Source organism: Astyanax mexicanus, chromosome 6 (genome assembly GCF_023375975.1).
Source record: "Astyanax mexicanus isolate ESR-SI-001 chromosome 6, AstMex3_surface, whole genome shotgun sequence".
Lineage (NCBI taxonomy): Eukaryota > Metazoa > Chordata > Actinopteri > Characiformes > Acestrorhamphidae > Astyanax > Astyanax mexicanus.
The window spans coordinates 17,188,890-17,212,963 of NC_064413.1; the positions used below are offsets into that span (position 1 = coordinate 17,188,890).

Below are 24,074 nucleotides of genomic sequence, written 5' to 3' on the forward strand. Positions count from 1 at the left end.
TGGGTATCCTTGTCGTTTTATTGATTTGAATAAATGTAGCACTATTTATTGCAACACAAAATTTGTTTGATAAGCTCATTGACCCTTGACCTACAGACACAGGTGAATTTCAATTATGAGAAAGGGTTAAGGTGGCCCTTTATGATTTTCTTTGTTGTTTTAACCTGGGGTCACCCTGAAGTTATTGAATCCTGTTTCCTTTTGTCTCTTATTAAGTTTTGAAGCTGGAAAATGGACAAAAGTTTTATCTAAAAACAAGTATATTTTTATTTAATTATTTTGAGTTCATTTTGCTTGGCGTGATGCTGAGTGGGCACTCACTTGACATTTTTATTGCGTCCTACCCCTAGAGGACGTAATAGCTTCTAATGTGAATGTAGCCTTAGTTCTATTAATTCATTAAAGATGCACTTTGTGGTTTCCATTCATTTTAAACGTTTGACGTCAGGCTGGGGGCTTACAGATTTTTATCAAATATGCCAAGCCATTTTTATCTTTTCATGAAGATCCAAACCTAAAATTGATTTATTGATTTATTTATTTATTTATTTATTTTTAGAAAAAATTATCGGGTAACAGAAGTAAACACTGGGTAACAGTAATGAACACTCAGTAACAGATATGCAGTGTGTGTGTGTGTGTGTGTGTGTGTGTGTGTAAACAACACAGAACGTGCATAGGCTTGGGTCGGGCTGGATTTATTGGGCCCAATCTGAAACAGATCTTAAATCTGTTTTTAACTTTAAAAAATAGCTAAATGGCGGCTATGCTAATAGCATGAGGACACCGAGCACATTCTAGTGATTTTCCCAAAATATGTATTTTAAAAATAATCAAATAAGATCTAAGAATTAATTTAGGTAACAGGAGTGAGTGCTGAGATTGAGCTCCTCAGTCATAGTTACAATAAAATCCAATGAACAGAAAAACAAAGGAGGGAACTTAATTGTGGTCTTCACATGATCTTCAGAAAAACCAGCTGATGTCACTTCCTGTTGTAGATGTGACTTGTAGAAAGTTTGAAATGGGGTAATGTGTTACTGTAACCGGACTGAGAGAAACCCAGGGACACAATTAAACTTTTTTTTTGCATTTTAACTCAAATATTTTAGATTTATTATGAAATAGTTCTAAAGCATAGATGGGATTTGGAGTCACACAACAATGCACAAAATACATATCTGAAGGATTTTAAGTGGGACAGTGTTTAAAGTAGTTTTTATTAATGGTTTTAATGACATATTTAACTTTTGCAATGAGGTCAATGTACAAAACACTCTGCTTAATAATAAAATGTAATTTAAAGTTATTTTGTGTGCACATGTATGTGTATACATGTAATTTCTTGGGGACAGAAATGGCACTAATTTGGCAGAATGTCCTTAAGTGTATATTCATTTGAATTATTACAATTTTTATAATGTGTTCTCTTTGCCTCCAGTGCTAAATTAATGCAGTTCCTCCATCTCTTTGACCTTTTGGAGAAAGGGGACATTTCTACATTAGACCAGATGACCACTAGGTGGCAGCAGCTCTTCTAGATGTCAGCTGTCTTTATCTTGGTGTAGCATATTGCTGCTTCAACCCGCCTTAAAATTTAATTACTAGAGAAAAACATGGTTACTTATCTACACATATTTTTGTAATCAGACCAGTATAAAGGAAATTCATTTTAAATATTTTAAAATATATTTTTCTGTGTTTTATGTGAGTCAGCAAAATAAACAATACCACACAAATGCTTTAAATATGAAAATATGTGGAAAATATTTGGGGAAAGATTTTTCCACATATTTTCAAAATTATATGGAACCTTCAATTAACTTTTTTTTTAATCAAAAATTAAAATGATTCAGCTTTGCCATCAAGCTGCCAGCGTTCAGAGGAAGCAAAATTGGCCCTGCTCCCTCAGGGTGGGTAGATGGCGCTCTCTCCCCACATCACTCCTAGGGTGATGTCAACAGCACAGGGCGTCTGTGAGCTGATGTATCGAAACCGAGTCGCTGCGCTTTCCTCCAAGCGCGCTGTCTACTCAGCAATGCTGCATCAGCAGCAGCTTGAAAAGAAGCGGTGGCTGGCTTCATATGTATCAGAGGAAGCATGTGTTAGTCTTCACCCTCCCGGTGTGTTGCCGCATTACTAGTGATAAGGGGAGGTCTAATGAATGGGATGGGTAATTGGCCATGTAAATTGGGGAGAAAATGGGAAATATTAGAAATACATTTTTATTTAAAATATATATATATATATATTTATACATAAATATCATTTTAATTAAAACTTCTCCCAATGGTTTAATTCCTATGGATGCAATTGGGTTTATTCCTAATTCCCGCAACATTTCATTTTCTTTTTGTTTATTTCATGTCTATCTTATTTGTATTTATTTTATATTTTTAAAACTTTCTGTGTCATCTATTGTCTTACAAAATAATAAAAAATAATTGCTAGATAATTATAGATCATGTTTTCAGAACAAAGAAAAACTTAATTCATTGATGTAAACAAAATGAATTAAAATAATAATAATTTTCTTAACTCTATATTGCATAATTAATCATTTTTGGGAGATCTTTTCTTTGGGAACATTTTTCATTTATATTTTATAAGGCTGACTATTTAAATCACCAGGGCTTTTTCATGATGGCCCTAATAAAAGTGATGTACATAATGAAATAAAAAAACTTTGTTTTAATAAGCTTATAACAAGAATGTAAGAATAAAGTAAGAATATAAACAGCCAAATATTCTTCTATTTTTTGCATAATCTTGCACATATTTTTATTCCTGACCCACTTGTATGCCTGATTGTATTAGTAACATTATACTATCAGACTAGTAACTTTATATTAAAAAAATAAAATAAATTAATACATTAAAATAATAATAATGATGTAATAAGGAATGGTATTGTATGGAATAGTGTAATATCCAAAAAAAGGTTTGTTGCCTGAGGGCAAAATGCTTCCACAAAGAGAAAATTATGACATTATTAACTAAAAATATACAGCTCTGGAAAAAAAATAAGAGACCACTTTAGTTTCTGAATCAGTTTCTCGGATTTTGCTGTTTATATGTATTTGCTTGAGTAAAATGAACATTGTTGTTTTATTCTATAAACTACGGACAACATTTCTCCCAAATTCCAAATAAAAATATTGTCATTTAGAGCATTTATTTGCAGAAAATAAGAAATGGCTAAAATAACAAAAAAAAAAAAAAAGATGCAGAGCTTTCATACCTCGAATAATGCAAAGAAAACAAGTTCATATGCATACAGTTTTAAGAGTTCAGAAATCAATATTTGGTGCAATAACCCTGGTTTTTAATCACAGTTTTCATGTATCTTGGCATGTTCTCCACCACAATGCTTTTGGATAACTTATGCCACTCCTGGTGCAAAAAATCAAGCAGTTCAGCTTGGTTTCCTGGCTTGTGATCATCCATCTTCTTCTTGATTATATTCCAGAGGTTTTCAATTTGGTAAAATCAAAGAAACTCATCGTTTTTAGGTGGTCTCTTATTTATTTATTTGCAGAGCTGCATCTCCAGGTTTTACACACCGTCTCTGTAAAGGTGGAGTTAACAGCGGCCGCTCTGCGTGGGGGCGGGGTCTGTTTTCAACACTTCGGTGTTGGAGGGGCCCTACATAGGCTACGAGGCTGCATGATGTTTGGAACAGACCCCGCGGCTGGACCCGAGCGCTTAGTATGAGCGAGCGCTCTTGCGTTTAAAGTGCCCTAGTTATGCCCCCTCTCTCTGTGTGGCAGTTATTTGGAGCGCGACCGCTGAGTCACGCCCAGCGGCGAGAACGTAAGCCCCAGTAGTTCACTGTAAAAAAAAAAAAAAAGGGAAAAACACAGCGGCTGGTGAATGTCGTCATAGCGACGTAAAGCCCGAGCCGAGGCGAGTTAGCGTTAGCTGAACAGCAGCGGGAGACGGAGGAGCGGCGGAGGCTGGAGCGAAGCAGGAGGACCGCGGGGAGAAATGCTCGAGTTCGGGTCAGTTTTCCGGGCGGCGGGTAACGTTATCTGCTGCTGCTGAGAGAGAGACAGAGGGTCGGTGGATGGACACGGGGTTTCAGCGGCTCTGACTGCATGCTGAGCGGCTAGCGGCGGTAACGGGACACGGAGGTAACGGTCCACTCTAACACATTAACATTACTGTAGGTTAGCGCGGTCACCGTTTAAAGAACGTTAAGAAACAACGTTTTCTCGGTAACGGTACAGTGTGGGGGGTTCACGCTGTGTTTATACTCTCAGTGTTACTGTGGGATATCTAACGCTAGGTTATAAGAGTGCTGAATGAACTGATTCATTACCTACTAGCTGCTAATAAACACACACACACACACTGCCCCGTTTCTCACTGTGGATGATGAACACAGCAAACAACCCCCCTGTCCTCTTTCAGCCTCCAGCCGCTCTGTAGCCTATATATCAGACCAGATATACAGTGGTATGAAAAAGTTTCATGATTTCCCTTTATGAATGTGGTTCATATCAGCAATATCGATGTGGTGGTTAATTTCAACAATTTTAGTTAAATACAGCTCTGGAAATAATTTGAGACCATCAGTTTCTCTGATTTTGCTGTTGATAGGTAAATATCTGAGTAAATTGAACATGGTTGTTTTATTCTATAAACTACAGACAACATTTCTACCAAATTCCAAATACAAATGTTGTCATTTAGAGCATTTTCTTTGCAGAAAATGAGAAATGTCTGAAACAACAAAAAAGATGCAGAGCTTTCAGACCTCAATTAATGCATAGAAACCGTGTTCATATTAATAACGTTTTCAGAAATCGAGTTCAGAAATCAATATTTGGTGGAATAACCCTGGTTTTAATCACAGTTTTCATGCATCTTGGCATGCTCTCCTCCACCAGTCTTACACACTGATTTTGGATAACTGTATGCCACTCCTGGTGCAAAGAATTAATCAGTTCAGCTTGGTTTGATGGCTTGTGATTATTCATCTTCCTCCTTTTTACATTCCAGAGGTTTTCAATTTGGTAAAGTCAAAGAAACTCTTATTTTTTGTTTTTTACAGAACTGTATATCATATAGCAGATGAACACAGTGGTTTTTTAGAAGGGACGTTTTTAGGATTAACAGAAAGCGTGCAATAATCTTTACTCAATTTTCAGATTTCCTCCCTAATCTAATGAAATCATCTAATACAACTAAAGCTGGACAATATTTCGTTATCCTTTTGTGATATTGTGATGCGTTTTCTTATCATATGGACAACATGCCTATCAAAGATATCATTAGTGCTTAATCTTATCAGACCTGAATTATCTTCAGTCATGGGGCAACAAAAAATTAAGAATGCTTTTTTCTGTCTGTAATGCACAAAATAGAAGACTCAGAGGCGACATTCAGATCATCAGGCTGAAGTGACTCAAATCGAATTTTTTGCTCAATTTGGCTCAGATCTGGCTGTGTGAATGTGCCAAATCGTGTTTTTTTTTTTTTTTCAAATCAGATTTGAGTCACTTTGGCTACATTACATTACAAGTCACATTGCTCAAATCCGTTTTTTTTGCTCACATCGAATTTGGCTATCCTGGCAGTTCACGTTCACAAATGTAAGTGACCTGTATGATTTGTGGGTAATGTGAACAAATCTGTCCCTGAAACACTTAATTATTGGTCAGTTTACTCTAAACATAGATGAAATCCACCAATTACAGAGGAGAGGCAGATGTATGTATGTGTGTTTGTGTGTGTGTGTGTGTGTGTGTGTGTGTGTGTGTGTGTGTGTGTTTGTGCGTGTGTGTCTGTGTGAAAAAAAAAGACAGACAGAAAGACAGTAGTGTTTATATCATAAATTAAACTGATAATATGCCACCAGGCGGAAATTATGGGAGGAAGTTTGGGCAGCATGTTATAATATTATAATCATTCGCATTTAAAAAATTTAATAATAACTGTAAAGTATGTTATGAAGCACCAGTGTCAACACATGTAGCGTGTTTCTCTTGCTGTTCTATATGTAACTAAACTTATTTTAATAATGTTGTTCTAATATGGTGTGTTGTGTTGTGTTGTGTTTCACAGTTAGTTATTGATCTTATTTTCACCTTTGTCTTATCTGTACAAGTATTTTATAATCTGAACAATGTAGTTACTGTCTGACATGCTTTTTATCACCTTATCAATTATAAATACTGTAGCTCATAAAGTGAAATTCACAGTCACTTCTAATTTAAAGACCACTTCATTCATTAATTTTTAATTGGGATATGTTCTCTTTCTCCTGGGTGAGTCTGAAACCCCAGTGTTGTCTAAAGGTGGAGAACTCTAATTCAGAAAGACATTAGTTTATTTCCAGTGTTTTATAAAATGTAATGTTTTGAAAATGGGAACACTTTTGAAATGTATGTAGTTACTCAGTAATGGCATTAGAAACACAGGTATCGAAATATTTTATTTTCAGCAACTAATGGAATATTTTACATACACGTTTAATTTCAAATTGTATAGAACATTTTACAACAGATTTTGCTAAAGCAGCTTTTCAGAAATGTTGGTCCAAACCCATGAAGACATGCAAAAAACATTCTGCAATGATTATGTGAATGTTTCTTAACAGAAAGTCTGTTGTATGCACTTGTACAGTCTGTCCTATGGTAATATTATAGGTTAATTTGGTTTATTTTTACTGTAAAACACAATCTAATCAATTTTTCAACATTTTATTAAATCTAAGCATAAGCTATAACTCTAAACACTCCAGAATTTATTCAGCTACTTCAGTCAGCACAGCATTCACACCATTAATAAACACCACAGACCTAGTTTCATTGGCTACACTGCATCAACAATGTTTGACAGAATCTTTTTTCCGATAACAATATAATAGTGTTTCATAGTTAATAGGTAACTAAGCAGGAACTAAGCAGTAACTAATTAATAGCTCTGCATTTACACCTAAATCTCTTCTATTAACTACCAGGGAGTACTGAGTAATTACTTAGTAGATAGTACTGAACGAATGATTATAGTAGTTCACTTTTAAGTACTGAAAAATTGTAATTAAGTAAAAGTACCTTTACTTTGCTAAAATTCTACTCAAGTAAAAGTAAAAGTACCCATCTAAAAATCTACTCGAGTAAAAGTAAAGAGTAAAAAAGTACTCCATTTAAAATGTACTTTGAGTAAAAGTTACATAGTTATTTTTAATTATTTAATGTAAAAAAGTAAAAACAAATCATAAATTAAATTGTTTTTAATGAACTATTATTCCACATAATAATTTGGACCTTTCAGGCAGTATTTTTAATACTAATTTGGACCACCCCATAAAACATTTTCAAGAACAAGTGGCATAGGTTTCTATGATCCAATCTTTTCTTTACTATTAAAAAGTTATGGTCATATAGGTGACTATAAACTGTATTTTTATAGTTTTACAGTTCCTTACTATTTTTTAACTTGCCATAGCAATGCTTTACCTGCTATTTACATGTTTTCTTTTTTACATGTAAGCAGATTGTTTAATGATAAAAACACTTATTACCACATGGTTTGATGTGGAAGTTTTGAAAGTTTTGACATTTTGTATTGCATGAGGACGTTATTCCACGTGCAAGCATCCGTGTCAATTTTTTTATTTTTTTTTTCAAACAATAGTTTTTTCCCCCCCCCAGCATTTTATTTGTTACTCAGTAATGGGGAGTTTTCCAATGTAGTGAAGTAAACTACTTGTGTCAAAATGTACTTGAGTAAAAGTAAAATTGCCTATTTTAAAAACTACTTTAAAAATGACAAATTACTCATAAAATCTACTCAATTACAGTAATGTAATTCATTACTTTCCACCTCTGCTTTTTAGTAACTAGTATAATGGATTATATTACAATATAATGGTTTTTCTTTCAAAAACAGGGGTTAAGCAGACTGCTACACACTGTATTATTATTTTTATACGTTGCTAATATTTGGAAGATAAAGCGGATAATAAGGTAACTAAGGTTACTACTACTACTACAAGTGGTGTCACTTGCTTCATTAAAATATTACTTTAATATCACCATTGTATAATTTGAATAATTGTTCAAGTACATAGTTCCCAGGTGGAATTTAAGGGGTTTCAGCAGAGCAGTTAATGTTAATTTGAGCAGTAATTAATGAATAGTTACTATAAAGGAGACATTATTAGTAAGTAGTTCTTCAGGAGATATGTAGATCTCAGTAATTAATGTGGAGTTAATAGTCAACTACTATAGATATTAGTTCAGTACTATCTACTGAGTAATTATTCAGTACTCCCTGTAGGCCTGGACAATAATTCGATATCGGTATTTATCGCGATAAGAAATGTTTCAATAACGGTGATATCATTTTTGTGGTATATCGATATGTATTATTTACAGATCTGTCACGGACATGCGATTTACTGGCGTCAGCTCGCCGCACAGCTGAACACAATCAGCTTCCGTAGCTGGACTATCTCTGTGCGTGATGACGTAATCACATAGGCACGTAGCCAGATAGGCTAGGCTAGGCTAGATTTGGCTAGGCTAGGCTAGGCTCGGGTCCGCTACGCATCTAAAATGCCTCGCGCTGGAGCCAAACGGAGCCGGCACGAGCGGATCCAAGGTTAAGGTAGGCTCGGTTTGCATCTGAAATGTTCCGCGCTGGAGTGGAACGGAACGGAACCGAGCCTAGCCTAGCCTCGGGTCCGCCCACGGGTCCGCTCGGTCCGCCTACGGGTCCGCTCGGTCCGCCTCTGGTTCGCTCGGTCCGCCCACGGGTCCGCTCGGTCAGCGGTCAGTTGCGGGTCCTCTTTGTCAGCCGCGGGTCCTCTTGGCTCCCAGCGCGGGACATTTTTGATGCAAAATGAATGCCCCTGCCGCTTCCACAAGTGATTAATTGAAGGAGGGAGGTCTAATTCAGTGGTGAGGATTTGGTTCGACTCTCGGAAGGTCTGCTAAACTTCAGTTTGCTGCAAATTGTGCCGGAGAGTGGAGCCGACCAGCAGCGGTAACGTTAAAACATCTAATCTGTTCCACCACCTCAATCAGTTCCACTACATACAATATTTTCCTTATACTGGCTGAATCACTTTTATAGCTTATGTTGTAAGTTATTTAAGTTATTTAAAGTTTATGAATCCTTTAGGTTTGTTTATTTGACCGGGATATCATGTTCCTTTTATGTTCATAAAGAGTTGTATTTTGGCTGAAGCACTTTTGTAGCTTATATTGTAACTAAGTTATTTATAGTTGATAAAGCCTATAGGTTTGTTTATTTGACGGGGAAATTTTGTTGCTTTTATGTGTATAAAGGCTTCTTGTGTTCTTTATCCTAGTTGGAACACTTTTGTTTTGATCTGTTAAATTTGTTTACAAAAGACTAAGAAGCTCTGCTTCTATCCTAATTTTAAGTTATTTTTTATTGGTAATAGTTATATTGGCTTATGTTTGATAGGGATGTCATGTTTTTATTTTGCTATATGCAAATAAAATTGAGCATTGATTTATCTTGACTATTGTTTATTTCTTAAGTATTATAATGTTTTCGTGAAAGGAGGTTTCAAAGACTTAAATTAAGTAGACAGTAGTAGGTACTAGGGGTGTGCCATATCATATATCAGGATATTATACTCTGAAATATCGTGCCACATCACTCATCCCTAATTATCACATCAGGGTACTAATTTTTTTGCTGTTTTAAGCAAAAGGAAAAACTCACACATTTCTAATTTCCTATTAAATATTTACTAGAGACAGATTATATCTGTAAAGTGTCATTTATTTTACTTTAATACTGGATATATGGAGATATTTGGAGTGCATTATTATTATTAGTATCATGTAATTCTCAAATATTGACTTCTGTTATAAATCTGCTGAAATTATTGTTTTTTTTTAATATCTTAAAGGTGTGCAATATCATATCGCATACAATAATAAAAAAGTTTTTTGTTTTTTTGTCATATCGCCAAGAGTATCGTTATCGCGATAATACCATGAAATATTGTGATATTATTTTAGGGCCATATCGCCCACCCCTAGTAGGTACATATTTCCCTTGCAGGGATTCTTAGCAGTTTTCTGAGGCCTTCTAAGTATTTATATCGATATCGGAATTATATCGTATCGACCGAAATTAAGGAATATATCGTGATATGAATTTTGGCCATATCGTCCAGCACTAACTCCCTGGTAGTTAATAGAAGAGATTTAGGTGTTAATGCAGCACTATTATGTAGTTGCTGCCTAGTTCCTGCTTAGTTACCTATTAACTATGGAACAGTATTATAAAATGTTACCCTTTTTCCTTTTGTTTTGTATCAGTCTAAACTGACCCTTCAGTTTTTAAACATTACTATTGGATTGTATTTTGTAACAAGCCTTCTGTATTTACATTCATAAGGGAGAATCTTGATTGTAGATAGTAGAAGAGTTATTGACTAGTTGCCTTAAAAGGGTTTTGTCTTCTTTTTTAAATGTACCAATTCCTTTTCTTACTAATCGTCTTATTTTCAGTGTAGTTATAGCCTCATATACCTGCATCAAGACCTCCTTGGATGCGCATTGAACTGTTCCGTATTCCCAGGAACAGCTGTTCATGATAGATTCTACTCTTACAATTATCTCCAGATCATTTATCTCCTTAATTTGTCATGGATTAATGAGGTATCAGGTCACACCTGGCTATGAAACTGCTTATCAGTCAGTTGTCTAATTGCTTTTCAATCTGTGAAGATGAAGGACAGTATAATAATGTTAGTAAGTAGTTTCAATTAGTGCTGGACGATATGGCCAAAATTTATATCACAATATATTCCTTAAATTTCGGTCGATACGATATAATTTCGATATCGATATAAATACTTTGAAGGCCTCAGAAAACTGCTAAGAAGCCCTGCAATCCCTGCAGCACTGCGGATTTAAATTATTATATAACTGTGTATTTGCACTTTTTGTATGGCTGGCATCAGATACCCTCATTATATGCACATCTATCTATCTATCTATCTATCTATCTATCTATCTATCTATCTATCTATCTATCTATCTATCTATCTAATGGAAATCTGTACCTACTACTGTCTGAAAATTTTATTTAAGTCTTTGAAACCTCCTTTCACAAAAACTTTACTACTTTAGAAATAAAAGTAGTCAAAATAAATCAATGCTCAATATTATTTGCATATAGCAAAATAATAACATGACATCCCTGTCAAACATAAGCCTATATAACTATTACCAATAAAAATATAAATTACAACAGAGGCAGAGCTTCTTATTCTTTGTGAACAAATTTAACAGATTAAAACAAAAGTGTTTCAACTAGGATTTAGAATACAAGAAGCCTTTATATACATAAAAGCAACAAGATTTTCCCATCAAATAAACAAACCTACAGGCTTTATCAACTATGAATAACTTAGTTACAACATAAGCTATAAAAGTGCTTCAGTCAGTATAAGAAAAATATTGTATGTAGTGGAACTGATTGAGGTGGTGGAACAGATTAGATGTATTAACATTACCGCTGCTGGTCGGCTGCACTCTCCGGCACAATTTGCAGCAAAGCGGCAAGGGAGCGGACCCGCGGCCGAGCGAGCGGACCCGCGGCCGGCCTCGAGGACCCGCGGCCGGCCTTGAGGATCCGGGGCCGACCGAACCGAGTCTACCTTAGCCTTGGATCCGCTCGTCCCGGCTCCGTTTGGCTCCAGCGCGAGACATTTTTGCTGCGTAGCGAAGCGGACCCGAGCCTAGCCATTTTAATCTAGCCTTGCCTAGCCTAGCCTATTTGGCTACGTGCCTGTGTGGTTACGTCATCACGCACTGACGTAGCCCAGCTACGGGGGCTGAATGTGTTGAGCTCTGCGGCGAGCTGACGCCAGTAAAAAACGCCTGTCCGTGATTCTGTAAATAATACATATCGATATACCACAAAGCTGATATCACCGTTATTGAAACATTTCTTATCGCGATAAATACCGATATCGAATTATTGTCCAGGCCTAGTTTCAATTAAGGCTGACTTCAATCAACTCTTCTGTCACATCTTTTATAAATGTTGTACAGAGGAAAAATTGTGTTAATGTCCAAACACTTATGGAAATGACTGTATATGTATATTTTTTCTGTCAAACATTCTTAATGAGGCAGATTAATGATGTTAGATATGAGAACATGTTGGGGAAGAAGTTCAAGCAGAAGACTATGAATTAATAAAGGCTGTATCTGTAAAACTTGGTAAAATATTTATATTAGTCTCAGTTAACAGCTTTTTTATTGTTTTAATTCTCTCTCCAGGCTTCTCTCTATGCTGGTTCCCCTCACTCTCTCCTCCATGTTGCCGTGTGTGCGGAGAGCCCTGCAGCCCACGCTGCTCAGGGTCCTTAGGCCACCTCTGTGTGCAGCCAAGGGCCACGCTGCCAGTCTGGGCACACACGCCCGCAAGGAGCCTGTGGAGCCTTTGACTTCACCACAGGGAGCACGAGACTTTATCTACGGCCTGCATCCGTCTGAGCGTTCATGCCTGCTGCGCGAACTGCACCGCTTTGAGTCTATAGCCATCGCTCAAGGTGAGTGTAGAATAAAGTTTGATGAAGTGGTTTGATGAAATAGATGCACGCTGCTGCAGTTTAGTTCTGTAAACTTTGTCTTGCAAAATATAGCCAATTAGGCAATTAGACATTGCATTGCATTAGACAGTACTTTGCATTAGATGTGGCTTTTACATTTCATTGCAATGTAACTCATTAGCAGTGACAAATTGCTTATATGCATTAGTAAGCATTAGTGAGTTCATTTACACTGTTTGGTGATTTTCTATGTCAAACGAAACTAATGCAACACATGCTGGGAATGCACAGAATATTTGGAATAAAAGAAAAGACCAAATAATTTATGGCAAACAATGACTCATTTATTTTATTGAAGACTATGTGTGATACAAGAAGACCTGCCACATTACCAAGACCAAGTTATGGGTTTGACACTTTGATTGAACTTTACTATGTTGTCTTAGGGTCCAATCTTACACCCTGCGCAAGGTGGGTCGTGATGCTCATTGCTATATTACACCCCCCTAACAGTCTATTTTCACACCTGCATGTTTAAGTAGCAAAGATGCTTCTTTTATGTATCTATGCTGATGGGTGTGGTGGTCTGTAAGTGAGGGTTTTTTAGGGTAATTTCTTGCATATTGCTATCTTGGCAGCAGAAAACGCAGGTGCGCTACTGAGTAATTAAATCCTGACTAAGGTTAACAATCAGACATTAATTCCTATCATGCCAACAATGGAAAATACACCTCCTGCTGGTTACACAGGATACGCAGCAGTGCACAAACTTTTAACTTTTACATCAACAATAATAAGAATATAAAATAATAAGGCATTGCTGTTCACATAAATGACCTTGAACTCTGTTTCATTAAAATACTCTGCCAAAGTCAGAGTGCACCTGGCTCTTAAAGGGAATGGCAAGTGACACGCTGATTGGTTTATTGCACATTAAACCCAAAACACACCCATGACTAATAAAGAGAACTAGTGCATGCTTTTTGCACTCAAACGTTTCCCGTCATCACGTTAGCAAAGACACACTGATGCTCTAAATCAAGCCATACTGTGTGCATATGACTGCTCGCCTATAGGTTGCTTAAGTAAGGTAGTAGTGCAAAATTTTTCTTGTGATGATTTTAGTAGACTTGAAGTTGTGATATACATATCTGCTTTCAGAGCAGAATCCTTGCACAATAAACTTCCTGATTTCCACTCCTTAAACCAAACCACATGTGAACCTATACACAGTGTGCTTTTATATAATTTTAGATGATTCTCAGCTTCAGCAGCTTTTATTAAGCTGTCCCTGTCAGGACATTTATTGAATAGGCTAAAGGCTGTGCACATTAGTAATCAGTGTTAATTCCATTTGTGAGAGAGATAATGGATTAGCATGCTGTGAATCAGATAATGGCAGCATTTTAAAACAGTAGCATTCTTCTAGGCATGGGGTGAAACAATTTGTGTCTTATTTTACAGAATATTTCCAAGGTTTTGTCTGGCATGTGGCATTTGAACAGAGATCATGTAGAGTCATTTTTTTACCAAAGTAATGCAATCAATTCATCAGTCAATCCATTAATCAATCAATCAATCAACCTTTATTTTCACTTGGTAATACATTGAGAATAACCATTATTTTTTTAATGCATAAAATGATGTAATGAATAAAATAAATAAAAAGGCTTAATGGTAAAACAGAAAATAAAAAAGTTAAAAGTTAAATAAATAAAAGTTAAAAGAAAAACTCCACTAAAACATTAAAAAGTTACAGGCAGTTTAAATGTGCTACCAACGTAATACATGTGAATAACTGAATACAGCTCAATTGCTAAAGTGTTGCAAAAAAATACTTTTACAGGACATCAGAGTGGAGTCTGGTCTTAGAGATAAATGCGTGTCTGCACACTATTTATTTACATGTATTGGTATTGGGCTGACATTGCTCAGTGCAGTTTCTGGTACAGATACAGTACATAGATGTCTTGCAGGGGGTTGTTTGTGTGTGTGAGAGAAAGAGAGAGAAAGAGAGAGAGAGAGAGAGAGAGAGAGAGGGGGGGGGAGAAAGATGGATTTAAAACACTTTTACTCTTAACCACCACAGAATTCCAGTAAGGCCTGGCACAGACAGTTTAAATAGCCAATTAAACTGACCTTGGGAGGGGGGCAGATTTTATTCAAGGCTGGACAGGAGGTTTTTAAGAAATTGCAGAGAGTGCACGGAGGAGAGAAATTAAACATTACCAGCTAATAAAGGCTTGAACTGAGAAAGAGAACACACTTGCTATTGATGCTGGAGGTTTGTAATGTAGGAGCCCTTCCAATAAATAACCATATATTAACCATTTCTCCTTTTTGCTTGTTGTAGATTATTTTATTTTAGGTCTAAATACATTTTAGTTTTTTTGTAATGTCCAATTTGTCTGCAAAAGATATACATGGTTAATATATGGTTATTCATTAAAAGGGCTAATTTATTGTGATTAGTAATGTTGAAGGATCTTTTAAATTGAATATTCAACAGCTTATTTTTGGTTTTCTAACCTTCAGTCAATAATGACCTATGCACACACAAGAGAAAATGTTGTTGTTATTTTTCTTATAATCAGCAAAAATCAGAAAGGCATTGCAAGTGTGTAATTTCTGTTAAATTAAAAAACATTATTTACATTTGTTTACATCAAGACAAAGATAAACAAATTAGAAGCACAAATCTGTAATCATGTAATTATATTTTAAATCATTGTTTGGTGTTCATTTGTAGGTTTTAATGCAGATGCATGCAGATGAGTACTTTTAAAGGTACATTCTGTAGGAAATGAGAGTGAGCGTGTGAAATAGCTACAGCAGTCCAATTTCAAAACACCACAGAGAGTTGCCTGCCCCGCCCACCCCTCCCCAGATGCAACAGTCACTTGAGTTGCCAAGTTGGACCAGGCTGAATCAACACAATCCAGTGCAATGCAAGTTCAGTAACTTCTACCATGGCAAGCAACGACGACTCATATTATAAACTGGCTCATGGGAACTTTATCCGTAGTTAGTTTTTTTTTATAATTTTATTTCTAATTTTTTCCCATTTTCTCCCCAATTTACACGGCCAATTACCCAACCCATTCATTAGGACTCCCCCTATCACTAGTGATACCTCAACACACCAGGAGGGTGAAGACTAGCACATGCTTCCTCCGATACATGTGAAGTCAGCCACCGCTTCTTTTTTTTTTCGAGCTGCTGCTGATGCAGCATTACCGAGCAGCCAGCGCGCTTGGAGGAAAGCGCAGCGGCTCGGCTCCAGTACATCAGCTCACAGACGCCCCGTGCTGCAGACATCCCCGTAGGAGTGATGTGGGGAGAGAGCGCCATCTACCCACCCAGAGGGAGCAGGGCCAATTTTGCTCCCTCTGACGCCGGCAGCTTGATGGCAAAGCTGCATGAGCTGGGGTTCGAACCGGCGACCTCCTGCTCATAGTGGCAGCGCTTTAGACCGCTGGACCACTCGGCGCCGTTATCCGTAGTTAGTTACCCTAGCTTTTTGAACCGCTAGCTGCGTTAGCCTAAGCCAAGCCTGTTATAACTGAAAAATCCCACTGCTCCAAAAATACACACCCCAGAGCTGGAGTTACTACTTTACAGGTCAAAGTAATATACTGCTTATTTTAACAGATAACATATACATCTGTATTTGAGTAGCCCACCATTATATCTTGTTGCAGCCTGATCTAGATCTCAGGTATGACCTGCCCTGGTAGGAGAGGCGGAAAAACTTTTGAACTCACTGCTAATATTTACTCTTGTTTTATTCCTGCTTTGGTCACTGAGCTTTTCTGAGACATGCTGAGGCTTTTTATGCTGGGTTTCAGTTAAACTAGCCCTGCTAGCTTCCATGCTGCAGCACCGATCTCCTAGGGGGTGGAGTTAGTTTTGGGAATGAGCAGCAGGCGGAGTCAGAGGCCAAAACAAACACAGATACTTTGATGCACTGCACAGTCCAAATAGGAATGTACTGGCTGAAACGCTGCTGACAAAAGCTGCCAGTGCTTTATCTGAGAATGTTTCCTTAATATCTGGTGATACATGCTGATAATTTTATCATTTACTACTGAAAACATAATCCTCAATGGTCCTTTAACATATGTACTCTGGTGTGGTTTCCTTTCAGTGTGGATAATCTAACCAATGCAAGATTAGACCATTTAGGTGCAGCGATTTCGACTGTTGCTTTAATATGGTTAGCTCATTTACATTGAACTAATTAACCCTTTTAGATACAGGTATGTTTGGTAAATCAGAAAGCGTTCCTTGAGGAAAGAGGGTTGTTAGATTGCAGTTCCACCTGCCTGATCACTGCACCACACACTGCTCCCAGCAGAGTTGTGGTGTTTACCAAAGAACATTTATCTAGCTGGAAAGTGCCAGAGCAGCTTTGCTATCAAACTGCCATTGCTTCTTACAAACCACATTACTTTGTCCCAGTGAATCCTCTGCCAATATCCGATGCATTTTGGAGAATGATGCATATCTAAATTTGGAGAGACTCATCATAGCAGCCTTAATCTGTCTTCATAGAAAAATAAGAAAGCTGTGTTATTCATCCAGCTCCATTACAGCGACGCAGACTAGCCTTCAGTGGCCTGCTCTGGATCTGCACCAGTCTAAGGACACATATCTAGAGAGCGATTCTACTCAGCGCTTGTTGTTTCAGCACTAATTGGTGTTTTGAGAGGGCTTATGTCCAGTATCTCCCATCTCCCACAGCGTGCGTCCAACCTGTGAGGTTTGCCTCTTGGTCCTCCAGCCAGCTGAAGAAGCCGGTTACCATGGCAATTAGACATGAGCATTTAAAGCAGCGAGCGGTTCCAGCGCTTGGATGGGTTTCTATCAAGGACATGCTGCCAGAGATCCTGAAAATACTCCTGATTATATCCAAATCGTTCTCTCTGTAGGGGGCAGGGGGCAGCTGTCAGCTCCCATTACAGAGCAATTTTAAATGAACAAAGTTCTCCAAATAAACTGAGAAAAAGTCAAATTTGCATAATTATCTCCACATACTAAGTTTAATCAAGATAGCTTTGATGTATAAAGTTTAATAATGTGATATTGCAGTAATGGTACAAGGTTATTGTAGCTAAAGGTAATTATAAGTGTATTCATACCCAGTGACGTGTGAACTGCCTGTCTAAATCATCTCACACTTACAGTACCAGTCAAAAGTTTGAACACACTTCTTCTCATTCATTGTTTTTTTTATATATATTTTATATTTATTCACTACTTTGTAGATTAATGTTAAACACATCAAATGAATTAAAGTTTGCATATGGAATTATGTAGTAAAGAGTAAAAAAAAGTGTTTGTCCTCCACAATCCCCTGATTAAATAGTTAAAATAGTGCCTGAATAAATCTGATACACTGATGGGTTTGGTGGTCTGTAGGGTTGCAACGGTATAAGATTTTCACGGTATGATAACCGTCTCGGAAAATACCGCGGTATCACGGTTATCACGGTATCACAGTTTGTTACATATATTATTAAACTGACCCTTATAGAAATTACAACAAAGGTTTTTTGTTCAATTAACTATTTATTGTAGAAACTACACCATCTGGTGAAGGAAACCATGTTTTTCCACTACTCTTAAGGGCATTAAGAGTGTATATATATAAAAAAAGTTGGTATATAACCAGATACTGCAGAAAGAGGGGATTTATTTCTGACATGATCCTCACAATAGAGATTTCTATTTTAAGGCTTTCATACCTTAAAACCTTCAACATATGAAAAACAGGCACGTCAGAATTTGAAAATGAACGCATGTAAATGAATGGCGTCTTTCACATCCAGTCCGGCCAGTACCTTTACACGGACACGTGAATCCATTGTAGCACGCACTTCACGCCTGTACCTGCGTGCCCGAATTTCGGATAACTCAGCGCTTTTGCGGGAGCTTACCGCATGATTTGTGCACGACTACAAAGAGGTTTTATTTATGTTCAGATTAAAATTATAAACTGAACACATACTTGGCGCTGCACAGCGGGGTGGTGTTCTCGGAGATGGGAGAACAGGTTTGATGTATTTCCTCCTTTAGCTGTGACTTTACGGCCACATTGATTACAAGCTTGTTGATTACAAGATTACAAGTCTGTTTTCAGGCTGTTTGAATGAGCGAAATATGATCAGAATTATGTTAATTAACACTAACATAGAAGCATAGAACTATTATTTAATTAAAATGATTTTTAAGAACAGCTAAACACAGTGCGGAGAAGTTCACGTGCGAGAGAGAGAGACACACAGAGAGAGAGAGAGATTTGCGTGTTCTGATATGAGCTACTCACAGGTAAAGGTTCTCTTTTATCTCCTCGTGCTCATTTTAGTCCAATACATAATTCTGCAGTTTCTCAGTGTTTTCTGTCGTTTTTTGCGGCTAGCGCGAGCGCTTACAACTAACACCGCGGGCCGCGAGGTGCAGCCGCGCTGCCACTGTTATGCCGAATCCGACTCCCTGCTCAATCCGACTCCCGCTTCGCAGACAGAATCAGCACAACACCTCCCGCTGTAGAACTGCGGGGGTGAAAACAGCGCTTATAAATAAGTTGGTTAAGTTTCACTTTCAGTTTTCGTTATTTGGTTCGTTTTCATTAACAATAATAATTTTTAATGAAGCTCTAGTCTGATGCACTTTCTGCCGTTCTCACCGCTGTGTGCTGGAGGGCTGAGCAGCTGAAGCGGAGCAGAGTTGCGCATGCGCGGGTGAGTTTCTCCGCTGGCTTGCGTTTTACCGGTAATAAGCAAACACACAAGGTATGATAACCGTGCATTTTAATACCACGGTATACCGTGAAACCGGTTACCGCTGCAACCCTAGTGGTCTGTAAAAAAGGGATGTGAATAGGTAAATTTCTGGTGAAAAGAGGCGCACCACTGACTGAAACGAACCCAGACAACAGTCAATCGTCAGAGTCCATTCCTATAGGCGTCAGTAAACACACACAGACTTGCTGCAGAGCAGAAACCTGAATTTTAACTCAACAATAAAGAATAAAACACCATTTTTGTTCCTTTAACTAAGCTGCTTTCGTACCTTCACAGCATGAACACAGGTCAATATTCTCTGATGATAAAATACCTGCCTCTTAAATACGGTGTGCCTTATAGTATATAAAATTCGGAATTCAGCACTCCCCTTAAGGTATGTTGAGCTGGCCAGTAACATTTTGTTGTCAGCAGTTTGTGTGATTTGGTTGACTGACCTTATGCATCTAGCATGGGTTTAGTCCTGGTTAGTGTGTGTGAAAATGTAGAGAAGTAATATATAAGTACTCTGTATAATAAAGACATTTTAATATCTCAAATACTGCAAGTAATAAGTACGTTTGTGCTGTACAACTCCTCTTTTAGTTTAAGGCCCGTTGATGCAGCTTGAAGAGAATATGAAGAAGTGCTGAATACTCACAAATGAAGTTTTCTCCATCAGCATATTTGCAGTCTTGATATTCACCTCGTTCGAAGATATAAGATTGAACAGCTGTAAAATCTATCATGGGACAAAAATTTGAAGTGGGTCTTGCATCCACAGTGGTTATAAACCATTAATCATCTCTTTCAGCTTCTGTTTTAGAGGAATTAACTGCTTCCTCTTTAGTCCATGTCAAACATCACATGCAGGCATGTCATGTTCTGAGATCTTTTAAAAACTGATTTTTGTAATACAGCAGATGTTTACGTTTATTTGTGCTGCAGGTGTTGCTGTTAAATAATTGTGCTGTGTTTTAGTTTAAGAGGAGAGCAGACTGTCTGTCACCTTCATGCTAAGGTGCTGCATGGCTCCTCTTACCCTGCATGTGCACAGTGAGTTGTAAGGTCCTGGCTAATTATAGAGCTGCTCGTTAAGAACAGGCCAGTCACCTTGAGTCCGGCTGCTGTAGCGCTGACGAGGGCATCATGTGATGTGCATCATTGACAAAAAGGACCTATTTTTAGACGTGAAGTTATTCAATCATTCCTTTCTTTCACGCACTTATTTCCTTTGTGATTATAGATCATTGGTTTGAGAAATTGGTCTGTCTCTTGGGCAGCAGACAATGAAGATTCATAGTGTGCTCAAAGACACACTGTGCATTTACCACCCACTTAAAAATCTAAAACTCCTACCTTGTATTTGCACTTTGCTGTTGTACAGAGAGTGTACAGTAGTTCATCTGTTGATGCACAATTTCTGTCCACCATCCTTTAGCCCAGAGCTTTCCGAAGTGGTGCGCCTTATTGCAGGGGACGTAGTAAAGCAAAGGTACTACTAGCATAAATATAGATATATAGATAACTTATCGATCCCAGAGGGAAATTCAAGAAAGGCCCGCTCCCACCAAGTTTTGGAATACTGTACCATAAGGCGCACTGTATTATTAGGCACACTATCAATAAACGTCCATTTTCTGGTCATTTACTATGTGACACTAGTAAGGAACAGGGGTGTCGCCATGTTTTTCTTCTAATTAAGCAGGTTTCGCTGCTGAGTGGTGCTGGTGGGGGGAGCTCAATTAAAATAAAGCCAAGCTAAGTAAACAAAACTGTATTTCTTAATAAACATTTTCTTTAAAAGTCAAACGAGCGCTGGATTTTAGTCTACACAGATTTCTGTCCTGAAAACTGTTTATTTGGTGAGTAAATTGCATTTGTTTTTTTACAAAATGTAAGCTTAGATTTCCAATAAGACTATATGCAGCACCAGTAGCATTAATGGCTAACCACTAGCTTCGGTTAGTGCTGGTAAATGCCACCCGACAGCACTACACTGAGGAACTCTGAGAGTTCTGGTATGCCAGGGTGATATTAGTAAGGAGTTTATCCCTTGTAGATTGTTTTATCACGATAAACACGCAGGCTACAGTCCGATAATACTCACCTCTTAACGGCGAGAGCTAGCACTTAGCATGTTTAGTGGCTAATGCTAATGCTGCTCCAGCAGTGCTAGCCAGGCTTAGCAGCAGGCTGCAGGCCGATAGTACTCACCTCTGAACAGCAAAAAATCTAGCGCTTAGTGCGGTTAGTGGCTAATGCTAATGCCGCTCCGGCAGTGCTAGCCGGTGTAAGCAGCAGACTACAGTCCGATATACTCACCTCCACAAGACCTTTGTTGTTTACTGTGTTTACTTTTATTAATTGTTTGCCATTTACATTCACTAAATATGCTGAACTTTAGTTTAATTTTTTGTTATAATTTTTGTATTGCTGCACTAGTATTATTTTATACCATATCTGGCTCTTGGTAAGTTACTGTTTATGTTTTTTTTCTAGGTAATGTATGGAACTATTATATCTATACTTAATTAAACTTTAATATTATTAATTTATTTTGTTGCAGTAGTACATTCTTGAAATGCATGTAAAAAATGGCAGTGTTTTGATATATCCCCAAGAATATTATTACTAATTGCAAAAATATCCTAAAATATTGTGATAATATTTTAAGGCCATATCACCCACCCTTCAGTGTTCCATCTTTAGTCTGTTTATGTTTCACAAAGAAGCGTATATCTTATCTTCCCTTGCTAATGAGCACTCATGTGGAGGAGGAAAGTAAAGAGAAAAAAAAGCAAACAAGAAAAAATCACATCCGTTTTTTTCTGGTTTTAAAAGCTGGTTTATACTTCTGTGTTGAGGCTGACAGAATACGCTTAATAGCAGATGATGTCTGTTACTGGTTCTAGATATAGAATAATAATATAGTATAAATAATATTTAAAACTATTATATCCATTAATCTAATTTATATTTGATATTAGTTTCAATATAATGAAGAGAAAAAAAGGCAAATATTAAAATCAATAACACTATTAACGTTGAAAAAGCCAGCCTGTACTGTAACAGCCTGTACCTGTTAGTGTGCCAGACCAAACAATAACTTGCCTGAGGACAGATTTCACACCTCTGAAGTGCTTACCAGCGACTTACTACTTGTTTACAGTGTATCTAAGATGGTATTATGGTAGTACGACCAACATGACAAATTATTTGCTATATTAATCATGATGAAAAATAGGCTGCACTTGATTTGTTGAAGTATGACTAAATCAAACAGATCAAACAGTAACATTGCTGAGTTTACAGCAGCACACTTTGTGAGTGTTAATTAATCTTTCTTCAGCAAAAGGCTTATGTAGCGCTTCGATTGGGGTGTTTTTTTTTTGGGTCTTGTTCTTTTATCTTTTATTATATCTGCTTGTTAGCAAACTTCTGAGGGTTTTATTGAAGTGTTCCTGCTATGAACAATCATGGGAGCTTGACAGTACGAGGACACCTTTGGTTAAATCGCCTAGTTTCAAAAAAATAAATCTGTAAAAAGCTTAGCTGGGAAGAGTTGTTGCTTTCTGGAACTCCGTATTTTACTCAGTGTGTGAATTAGAGATGGGCAATATGACCACATTTGATCATATTGAGATAACGATTTTTTTTCTTAATTTTTATTTTCAAAACCTTTTACCCAACACACTCATTAAGAATCCCCCTATCACTAGTGATGCCCCAACACCAGGAGGGTGAAAACTAGCACACGCCTCCTCGGATACATGTGAAGTCAGCTACCATCTCTTTTCGAACTGCTGCTGATTTAACATTGCCGAGTAGCATCAGCGCATTTCGAGGAAAGTGCAGCGTCTTAGTTCCAATACATCAGCTCACAGACGCCTTGTGCTGCGAACATGACCCTTTGGAGTAGCTAATGGCAAGTTACATAAACAGGATTCGAACCGGTGATCTTCTGAACATAGTGGCAGCGCTTAGCCCTTTGGACCATTCGGAGCCTGTGATAACTTTTTTTTTTATTGTATTGACAATATGCTTTATTATGCATATGGAGGATATAATCCGCCTCTATGGAGCACTAATCCACTATACATTTCTTTTCAGAGAGTGTAAAGAGTGCTGTAAAACTGGATGATGTGCAACATTTGCTATGCATAAAATAATCTTCCACTGTTGATGCATTTTGTATGTATGTCAAACGTTGCTAGATTGCATATCAAAAATTTAAATTGTTGTGATATAACATTTTTACCTTGATACTTCCATTTTGTCCTCATGGAGGTAATCACTATATTGCTAAAACAAGCCTATGAAAAAATACAGCTGTTTAATTAATCTTAAATAATGTGATAATATTTTATTCTTTGTCTGTGTTTAAACAGTGGATAATTACATGGCTTTAATAAGCCCTTAAACTTCAGCAGAGTCAATTTTCCACTGTCTTGCTCGGGGTTTCCCAGAGTGCAACACGTCAGAGGAAATCCCTCAGCATTTTCCCTATAGCTTTCGATGACTAAAAAATATGCTTAAAATATATGAACTCCCTATTGTCATCTGGAACAGAGTTTCTGAGCTGCCACATTATAGACTGCTGTACTTAAAATCAGGTTCATACTACTAATAAATATTAGGGTTTGAGTTTGCTTTCTGTATGAGTAAAATAAATTGTTGAAGTGTGAATTATATTTTAACCGTGTTGTATAGGGCTGCAACAACTAATC

General features: G+C 37.3%; 1 protein-coding gene across 1 annotated transcript in view; it reads left to right on the plus strand.

The window, feature by feature from the left end:
* The first annotated feature begins 3,699 nt into the window (after positions 1–3,699).
* LOC103037205 (transmembrane protein 65) overlaps positions 3,700–24,074 on the plus strand; it is a 100,290-nt gene continuing 79,915 nt past the window's right edge. Inside the window, exons 1-2 of the mRNA XM_022674134.2 lie at positions 3,700–4,133; positions 12,288–12,559. Of these exons, the coding sequence (XP_022529855.1) occupies positions 12,298–12,559 (262 nt within the window). The 5' untranslated portion in view covers positions 3,700–4,133; positions 12,288–12,297. The remainder of the gene's footprint in view (positions 4,134–12,287; positions 12,560–24,074) is intronic.